Source organism: Lycium ferocissimum, chromosome 1 (genome assembly GCF_029784015.1).
Source record: "Lycium ferocissimum isolate CSIRO_LF1 chromosome 1, AGI_CSIRO_Lferr_CH_V1, whole genome shotgun sequence".
Taxonomy (NCBI): domain Eukaryota; kingdom Viridiplantae; phylum Streptophyta; class Magnoliopsida; order Solanales; family Solanaceae; genus Lycium; species Lycium ferocissimum.
In genome coordinates this window covers 18,629,044-18,638,806 of record NC_081342.1, presented here as the reverse complement: position 1 = coordinate 18,638,806, position 9,763 = coordinate 18,629,044, and the positions used below count along the sequence as shown (strand labels likewise).

The following is a 9,763-nucleotide window of genomic DNA, read 5'->3' as shown; positions in this document are numbered from 1 at the left end:
GGATACTTTCATTTCTGTACTTTTTAATTGTAGACTAAATACTTATGCCGAGTTTAAGTGTCTATCTTACAAAACATGTTTATTTGGCCAGAAAGAAATTAGTAAAACATGTTTATTTGGCCAGAAAGAAATTAGTAAAGAAGAAGACGTCTGAGAACGGATGCTGAAAAAAGGCTCTTCGAGTTGGAATTTCCAACTATAAACAAGTGTAGCAAAGTCGCCTTCATTCTCAATTTCTATTGGGACAGAGTAAGGTATCATAATAGATCCAAAATTACGATTAGAGTTGGGCAAGATAAAAGAAAGAATCTAATCTCTTTCTTCCTGGTCTTACTAGCCTTACAACGGACCGAAGAGAACGGAAGTCTCAACTCCCCAATCACCAAGGTGAGGATGGACCTTCTTGTCTGATTCAATCTCATCTGTTAGTTCTGATAAAATAAGTTCTCAAGAAGCACTTCTACCATTATTTTCCAACAATTGCTGCAATTCCTGATTTATAAAACCTATTATAATCATTGGCGGAGCCCAAACTAACAATTGGAGTAAACTTTCCGTGTATCTGCAGTATAGGTGAACTTAAAATTTTGCATTACCTGTTTGGCTGTTCAATTACACTAAGCACCAATATTCTTTGTCCTCTACTTCAGAAAAAGGTAAATTAAAACACAAAAAGTAAATATCAAGTGAAGCTCTTCTGTAGTCTTAACCTTTTTTTTTTTTTTTTTAAATTGCTTATAGAATAATTTTAGCAGTTTATATAAAATTATTTTAGTTGAAGGAAGTTTTCAAAACTAAAATCCGTAAGAGCTTACCTCATTAAGATCAACAATATAATACAATGTATCAAGAAGATTATACGAATTCACCATATTGTCAATTAAAAAAAGAATTTGATTATAATAATATAATTTAGCTATCTTGCATTTTAAGAAGATATAAGAATAAAAATCGAATAAAATGTATAAAAAATTAGTAAATATATTTAAGGCTTCTCACTGATATGTTCATGATAAACACATAGTAAAAAGATCGACATTTTTATATACGTATAATAATATTTAATTTTTTCGATTCTGCTGGATGTAAAAAACAAGTAACTAGTGACTCTTTTAGATTTATGTATATTACTTCTTCGAATTTCAAGTTCAATGCGTTTGTTTTAAAATCTTCAAGAACTGAATTTGCAGCTCACTCTTTGAAATTTTGCAAAAACTGTTTGCTTGAGCTATTTTCATTTGAAAAAAAAAATAATTGAAATTAAAACAAAATCAAACTCAATTTTTAAATATTTCCAGAACTCAAACTAATACTACCTTTAAAAAACTTGAAATACTTATCTTTGAAAAATACTAAACAAACACAAAATTATTCATCAAATATAATCGGACAGAGATATATTTTCGGAAGGTCTTACGTGGGATCCTACCCATGTGGCAGTGTCACACAGTCTCAAATCCTGAACAAGTTTACATGTGGTTCCTGCAGGCAAAATTTGGCCAACCTATTTAGATATTTTAACGTGATATTTCTAAAGCCATTTATTTTATCTTTATTCTAATTCAGTAGAGAATTGGATTGTGTCAAACGCATAGTAATTGAGCGTCTTCATAACATTTCAGAGTGTGCACTAGACTTTTTCTCTATCATTCAAGTTTGGAATAGATTATACTTTGAGTAACTCATACAGGTGGACTTCATTAAACAAAATGGGAAAAGGATAAAAAACGTCCGTAATAAACTATGAGAAATTGAAGAAAAATGTCATTCGTTAATTATTTGATCCAAAAATACGCGTGTCGTTACTTAATTGGATCCACTAATAAAAAGTGTGGGCCTCTCCTCCGTAAATTGACAAAGTAAAAGATACTAAATTTATAATTAGTCATTTTAAATCTCCATAATTATAAAATAATCATTATTAATATTAATTTTTACAGGTGAAATTTCAAATTATTTTTAAAGAATATCTCTGTGAAAATTGAAACTTTAGGAGTGTGTTTGTATGAATGATTTTTTTAAAAAAAAAAATTACAATTTTTTCACGTTTAATTTGATCGATCAATTTCATTGAAAAATAAGTTTCTTAAAAATAAGTAAAATGAATTTTCTAGTGAAAATAGAAAAAAATAAATTTCATAAGTAGCATTAAACACTAATTGTCTAGATTATATATAAATATTTATAAATAATATTCCTTAGTTATCAAACACCAAAAAAAATTAAAAATTCATCTATTTTTAGAAAACTGTTTTCTGTACTTTCTTTCATTATATACCAACACATGACAATGATTATTTTCTAACATAAGGTCGAAGAAATGGACGGTTGATGCACCGTATTTATCTGTTTAATGTAAGTTTTTGCTCGTTTACCGCCCTTGCTATCGGCCAAAAAAATACAGCCATGCAAAACACAACTTGTTCTAGCAGTAACAACATTGTTTTCACCATTCAATTTCACCATCATGTCATGTCCCTATCTTAGCCCACCTTCTTCCCCTACCTTTCAAATTCCCCTCTTAACATATGTTCATTTCTTTCTTTCAGTAGCACATCAAGAATTTTGAAGCAAAATTAGTATTTAGATTTACTGATTTTGCCAGTTCTTGAAAGTGGGGTTTTCTTTTTTCAATTTTGGGAAATGAAAACAGGAGGATTAAGAAGCTGGATACTAGTGGACAGTAAGGGGAAGAGTAGCATATTGGATTTGGATAAGTATGCTATTATGAAACGAGTTTCAATACATGCTAGAGATCTTCGTCTTCTTGATCCTCTTCTTTCTTATCCTTCTGCAATACTAGGCAGAGAAAAGGCTATTGTCCTCAATTTGGAGGTAAACTTTTAACCACTTTTGCTTACTGCTTTCTTTGTTTTTGCTTTTTGTGTAAGAAATTTAATTGTTAAGCTTTTGTTTTGGTTGTGTGTTCACTGCTTTCAGCATATCAAAGCAATTATTACTACAGATGAGGTAAATTTCTATTGCTTTCTACATTGCATACTGGAATTTGAGGCGGTTATGAATTCCGATATGATTTCGTTTTTACACTATCATCATAATTTAAGTTGTTGTAGCAGATTACCTCTCTTATTTTTCAGGTTACTAATTGCACTTATTTACGATTGATGTAACAGTGTAAAAATGTCTTTTTATACAGTTAAAGTATTGAAGTTAAGTTCACTAGGAATACATGATTATCTGTTGAGAATATTATTAAATAATAAAAGAATATAATTAAATAAATAACAATGTGCTTTTTTCTAACAACTTAAACATTTAGATGAGATTGTCACACTCACACACTTAACATTATCGGTTGTCACTTTATAGCTTTATTGGTTTGTATTTAGCAATAAAATGTCTATCCCATTGTTTGTGCTTTATTTGATTGAGGTAGGTATTGCTTCGGGACCCACTGGATGATAATGTTGTTCCTGTTGTTGAAGAACTTCAAAGAAGATTACCATTGCCTGCTATTGGCTTAGGAGAAGGTGAAGATGATGACCAAACTGTTGTTAATGGGTCACATAATGAAATCCAAACTGTTGAACCAACTGGTATGCACCTCATGATATGGTCAATTCTTTTTCTTAAACTCCTTTTGTTTTGTTTCTCTTGTTGTTCTTCTTCTTTGTTATAGTTAATGAATGTCTTTTGATTACTATGTGTTCTTTCTATTAACTAGTGTAATTTGTGGATATGATACAGAGTTTCCATTTGAATTTCGAGCTTTAGAAGTAGCACTAGAAGGAGTATGCAGTTATCTTGACACTCAGACACGAGAACTAGAGACGGCTGCTTACCCTGCTTTGGATGAGCTCACCTCCAAGGTAAGATAGTAAACCAATACGTTACGGGGACACTGTATAATAAGGTCACTTATATGGTTAGTGCAACTAAGTACCTAAACTATGCATTAATAATTATCGTTAATCAGCTGCCATATCTGCTGTTCTTGAAAGTCATATCTACTTGCCACCATCAAATGTCGAACAAGTTTATTTTGTTCGATAGGTTGACAGGTTATATATGATGATTTCGTCTTTGTTTTCTTCCAAAAGCATTGGATTAATACCTTCCTTTTCTAGAGGATTAAAATAGAACAAAGCTTACCTTGTAAGTGGAGAAGGGAAGAAAAGGAAAAAAGATACTGATTTCTTGCAACGTTATCTTAAGCGTGGACTTCAAAAAGCAGTGTTCTTAGAAATATTATCATCCAATAGAAGAGGGAATAACAGAGTCTTTGTGGGAAACGAAAACAATCACTTGTTAGTGATGAACGGATTAATGAAGTTTTATGGAAAAAACTTGCAATCTTAGGATTTATATTTACCTCACGACAGAATCAGGGCGCAAGCAGTTGAAAAAATTATCCCAGGGTATAGAGTTATAAGTAGTACATAAGTTTAATTGACAAAGTGTCCTTCCTCAACTGTTGGTTTCATCCCAAGCACAACTAAGGAAACCATTGTTTAGTTAATTGACTGGATAGCATTTTGGTTTTGATATGTCTGTGCTGGGCATGTATGCTAGCTTTTTCTTCTTGCAATAAATGTATCAGCTCTCTTTCTCCTGTGCAATATCGTTCTCTCAAAATTCTCCTGCAGTATATGCATCATTATTCATCTATTGAGGGTATGGTTCAGTTTGTTCCCAAGTAACAAATTTTACTAATTTGCAGATTAGTAGTCGTAACCTGGATCGAGTGCGCAAATTGAAGAGTGCAATGACTAGGTTGACCAGTCGGGTTCAAAAAGTATGTCTCTCTTTTTCTTCTCGTGTTATGTCCTGAAATGTACAATGATGTTCTGGTCTCTGCAATGGTTCATGGAACATTCGGTGTCTCAAAAGGAACAAGATTGAGTTTATTTAGAGCTGAAAAATGGGCAGCTATAAGCCTATATTTCCTTTCTGCAAGTTTAATTAAGGGCTTCATTTTTTGCCTGTCGGCCCATATTAATTACGGGTGCTAGCCAAAAATAAACAAAACATGTACACTGATTACGTATATTATATGTATATTTATACTTAATATACACAACCTATACATTTGCTGGCTATTAATCTTTTGAGTGGTCCAAGAATGTAATTATAACACCCTCCATAATTGAATCTAAATTATGTCAATTTCTAGGTCAGGGATGATCTCGAACAACTGCTTGAAGATGATGATGACATGGCTGACCTTTACCTCTCAAGAAAATTAGTTGCCGGAGTTTCAACCCCCCTGAGTGGCCAGGTGGTACCTTGCTGGTCCCCTGAGTCTGCAAAATTATTATCCAAAGCAAGCAGGATCAGCGGGATAACTCATGAGGAGACTGATGTTGAGGAACTTGAGATGTTGCTTGAGGTTCGTATTTTCAGGAACTTACACACTTGTTGATAAAAAATATGTGTTTGTTGAATAACTGCATACTTTTGCAGGCTTAGTGTTTGTTGAATAACTGCATACTTTTGCAGGCTTACTTTGTGCAAATTGAAAGCACGATGAACAAATTGACAACGGTAAGAAAGTGAATAGAGCAGGAACTTGATGCCCTTTACATACATAAAATGAAATAATACTGATCATTCGGAACTAAATAGTAATACTGGTGTTCTTTTATCCAGTTGCGGGAATATATTGATGACACCGAGGACTATATCAATATTCAGGTTACTCATTGCTGATTTAACTTGTTCTTTAATACTAGTAAAATATTCTAGCTCTAGGAACTATATAGAAAACTAAAGAGTAAATTCCTTGTTGCAGCTCGACAATCATCGAAATCAGCTAATCCAGGTATGGTGATCCGCGTATTCAGAGAATAGTACAACTCATATGATCTGTTGAAATTATTATCCTATATAAGATCTGTTACTTCTCGACTTGTATATTAGCAAATAAATGGCAATTTGTTTTGACTGATACCGCAGCTGGAGCTGTTCCTGAGTTCTGGTACGGTTTGTTTGACAGTGTACTCATTAGTGGCTGCAATATTTGGAATGAATATTCCATATCCATGGAACCATGACCATGGTCACCTTTTCAAATGGGTGCGCGCACTCGACCAATTCTTTTTCTAGGACTATTATATTATATCAAGAGTTTAATTTAGTGTATAGAAGTTAAACTCTGTTTCAAAATTTGAAGGAGCTTTCGTTTTGTTTTAAACACTTAACGTTAATATTGCAGGTGGTCATGCTTGCTGGAATTGCTTCAGCTTCACTTTTCCTATCAATAATTACATATGCTCGGCACACGGGTCTTGTTGGATCTTAATTACTCCTTTAATCTCTATATTATAATATACCCTTACACATCAACGTGTTCAGATTTCTAGATTGCAACTTCGAGGAAGGGACGGAGTCAGGATTTGAAACAAGAGATTCAAAAAATGCAAAAGTGTCACGAGACAGACTTATGACCTAAGTTTTTTGAACCCTTCTTTGCCACACTGCTAGAAGCTTTTTGTGTATTGGAGAAATTCAATAATCAATATATATACACGATAAAAATAAAATCTCACCTATGGACAAATGTAATTTTCTGACAAGCGGATCCAATTGAACACCCTTGAGCTAATGTGACTCCGCCACTGGTTACTATTTGCAAATAAGTCACTCAGGCTTCAACAAATGTACTGAATTTCTGAGAAGCTGAGATGGCATCGGGATAGAGACCGACCAATGTTTTAAATTAGTGGATACGAAATACAGTTACATCCACAATGTTTCGTAAGAATAAATGCTAACTTAATGTATGTATATGTATTTGAAAAAACTGTAACTATACATATAGTTCGAATTTAAGACAAGGAATGTTTTACAATTTTCCAACTACTTTCATAAATATGCATCCCAGGCTGTAACGGCTCTCAGAGTAATTCACTTATTCTATCACAATTTTCAATTGTTAAACTTATAAATAGGCAATTTAACTCTTTGAAGTAAACTTGGGTGGAACTGGTTCTTCAGTTATGAGTTTGACCAAACCCATTAGCTTTGATCTAAACTCCGTAATTGTACTAAAATATTGAATATGTACAAATCATTAAATCAGAATTCAATAACTTTAAAGGATTAGAATCCCGAACCCATAAAATTCAAATCTTGACTCTCCCTCCAATTAAACTTGCAAGATTTTAAAGAGAGATAGAGAGAACAAGGAAGGTTGCGTGGCTTCTACATCTAAGTTATGTTTATTTTTTTTCTTATGTTTCACGTCAGCCACTGGACAATTTCCAATCCGATTAAAACCATTTAATTGCATGCTATGGGTTGTAGTGGCGGAGCCAGGATTTTCATCTAGGGGATTCAAATATATGAGAAGTAAATACACGAATAAGTCAAGGGGGTTCAACATCTATTATATATACATAAAAAATTAATTTTAACCTCGTATATACAATATAATTTTTCACCGAGGGTGTTCGGATGAACCCCCAGAGGCTACCTAGCTCCGCCCCTGATGGGTTGTCTACAAGCTGCAACATTTTTTGTTAAACTCTAATTTGCTCCACATATATCCTTGGATTAACTCTCAAAGTGGCTGTAACATGATAACCTGTTATAAACTACATTGATATTAAAATAAAGGGTTAATTTACGCAAAAGAAACTATTTTTAACTTAAAATCCAATATTGAGCTATTTGTGATTCATTAAACTAAAATGAGAACAAGAAACTGTGACACTCACACATACGCGCACAGAGGGTGTTATACATCTGAAACGTTAACATATTACATACTTCTAATATTGAAGTCTAGAAGCTCTATTGAGTTACTTGTTAGATATGTTAAAACAGGGACATAAATTCCTGTCTACCCCTAAAGGTGGTTAAGAAGTTTTGGGACCAAATCGTAGAACAGAAAAAGTTTAAACAAGATCAACAGGACTACAAATTTTGTTCTAGGGCTGGCACGAGGTGACATTCTTATGGCACGGAGACTCCAATTAGCGGCGAAATCAGTAACACATAATTGAAATTTGAAACTATAATAAATTAATAATTTAAGTTGTAAATGACTTTTACATACAATTTAGCCGGCTATAATATGTTATTGTTCTATTTTTCAAGTTACCTTATCAAGCTTGATATTAAGAATTATATGTTGAGATCAACTTTTACCTATTTATCCTACCAAGGGGTGCGGTGAGGTAAATATTAATTCGTGTCGGTATTTACACTAAACAAAATAACCTTCACAATTAAAAAATTAATGTGAGAATACTTATCATTTAATCATGATCAAGTAACACATGTGTGTGAAAGACACGTCTTATATTTATTGATTTGGTGTAAAGTGCAGGTAAACTTTTACCACGTAGTGAGATGGATAGGACGATCATCCACCCTTAATTAAAGGTCTTAAGTTTGAATCTTAAGAATAGATAAACATCTGATATGAAGTGTTGACCCCTTTAATACACCCTTTATGGTGCAAACTTAAATTAATCGAGCACATGAATTTCAAATGTCAGGTCATAAAAAATTATCCGATTATGTAAAAGTCAATACACTAATAAATACAACTTAAAATTCATAAACTAATGTGCCTCGTGATACACACTCTAATGGGGAAGCTTCAATTGAGCTTAAAACACCCCATGTCATACGACTAACACTAACACTAACACTAACACTAACACGTAATTCTCCCATTCCCTTCAAGAAGCTTCCTTCATGTGAACGCAAAACAATTTCTAATTTAACCTTCGGCTATCTTGTTTCCTTTACTATGGAGAAATCGTTTTACTTGATGTACTATCACCTGCAGTTAAATGGAAATATTTTTTTTATTTTTATTTTCGTCTCGTATTGGATATTCGTATTGAGGTTTCGATTAATTTGAATTCGCGCCACGTAAGGCTGAGAAACGCTCCCTAACAAGATCCTTTCATACCCATGACTCGAATCCGAATCTTTAATTAAAGATGAAAGAATCATATCCATCCTACCACAATTCTTATTAGTTATATGCAGGGCATGGTGTAATTCTTACAAGGACATCAACCAGAAGTTTTTCCGGTTATAGTAGAGATGACAGAATGACACCAAACATGAAAAAGAACTAATATAATAAGATACATATTATATGAGTATACAAAGAATAGTGCATATATATCTGATTAGTCATTAATTACTTAATATGTGTACATTAATTAGTTAATTAATTAATTAATTAATTAATTTTACATACATATATATATATATAATTTTTTTTTTTTACTACTATTAATTAGAGCGACTGTCAGGAGCTTCGGGTCATCATGAATTTACGGATAAACCATTTCAGTAAGTTTACACAAATGAAGTAATTCAATCAAAAAGAATTATTGGATCTGCCGTGCAAATGTTTGTTTGGGGACTAATTTACCCTTTGGGAATTTCTGAAAACGTGGGACCCATTTAGCTTTCAGTTGCCAGCCTTTGATTCTGATGACCACATGACTGCTTTGGTGATATATTTGTTTCTCTCGCCTCACCATATATAGCAACAAAACAACAATAACAACATACCCAGTGAGTCCCACAATGTGGGATGCAGGGGAGGAAGTAGACATTGAACGCTTACCACCTTGGGTAGGGAGAACATTTCCCAAGATCTCATTTCAAGAAAAAGCATAGAAAAGATTAGATACGGGTAAACAATTCAAAGCAATTATGAAAATGAAAACAACGAAAGTGAATAAGCCATGGTAAATCATTACGTGCAAACAAGATACTCATAAATCAAGGGGCAAGAAACTAAAGATTAATGCAACTAATCGCAGAAAGG

The 9,763-nt window shown here is 32.9% G+C and overlaps 1 protein-coding gene across 2 annotated transcripts; it reads left to right on the top strand.

Annotated features, from left to right (window-relative positions):
• The first annotated feature begins 2,392 nt into the window (after positions 1–2,392).
• LOC132051201 (magnesium transporter MRS2-I-like) lies at positions 2,393–6,806 on the top strand. Of its 2 annotated transcripts, XM_059442459.1 has the most exons (11): positions 2,394–2,835; positions 2,941–2,970; positions 3,398–3,557; positions 3,709–3,830; positions 4,682–4,756; positions 5,135–5,350; positions 5,461–5,505; positions 5,611–5,655; positions 5,753–5,782; positions 5,917–6,036; positions 6,176–6,806. In XM_059442459.1, exons 1-11 carry the CDS (start codon positions 2,644–2,646, stop codon positions 6,260–6,262), a joined length of 1,122 nt encoding a protein of 373 aa, XP_059298442.1. In that variant the 5' UTR covers positions 2,394–2,643; the 3' UTR covers positions 6,263–6,806. The 2 variants fall into 2 exon arrangements, with proteins under 2 accessions (XP_059298449.1, XP_059298442.1); XM_059442466.1 differs by lacking the exon at positions 2,941–2,970 and having other exon boundaries at positions 2,393–2,835.
• Positions 6,807–9,763: the final 2,957 nt, after the last annotated feature.

Excerpts from the sequence above, each read along its gene's own strand:
- LOC132051201 (XM_059442459.1), top strand. The coding sequence starts at position 2,644 with ATGAAAACAGGAGGATTAAGAAGCTGGATACTAGTGGACAGTAAGGGG. Across the intron at positions 2,971-3,397 it reads CAATTATTACTACAGATGAG|GTATTGCTTCGGGACCCACT; the intron begins GTAAATTTCTAT and ends TGATTGAGGTAG. Across the intron at positions 3,558-3,708 it reads CCAAACTGTTGAACCAACTG|AGTTTCCATTTGAATTTCGA; the intron begins GTATGCACCTCA and ends GATATGATACAG.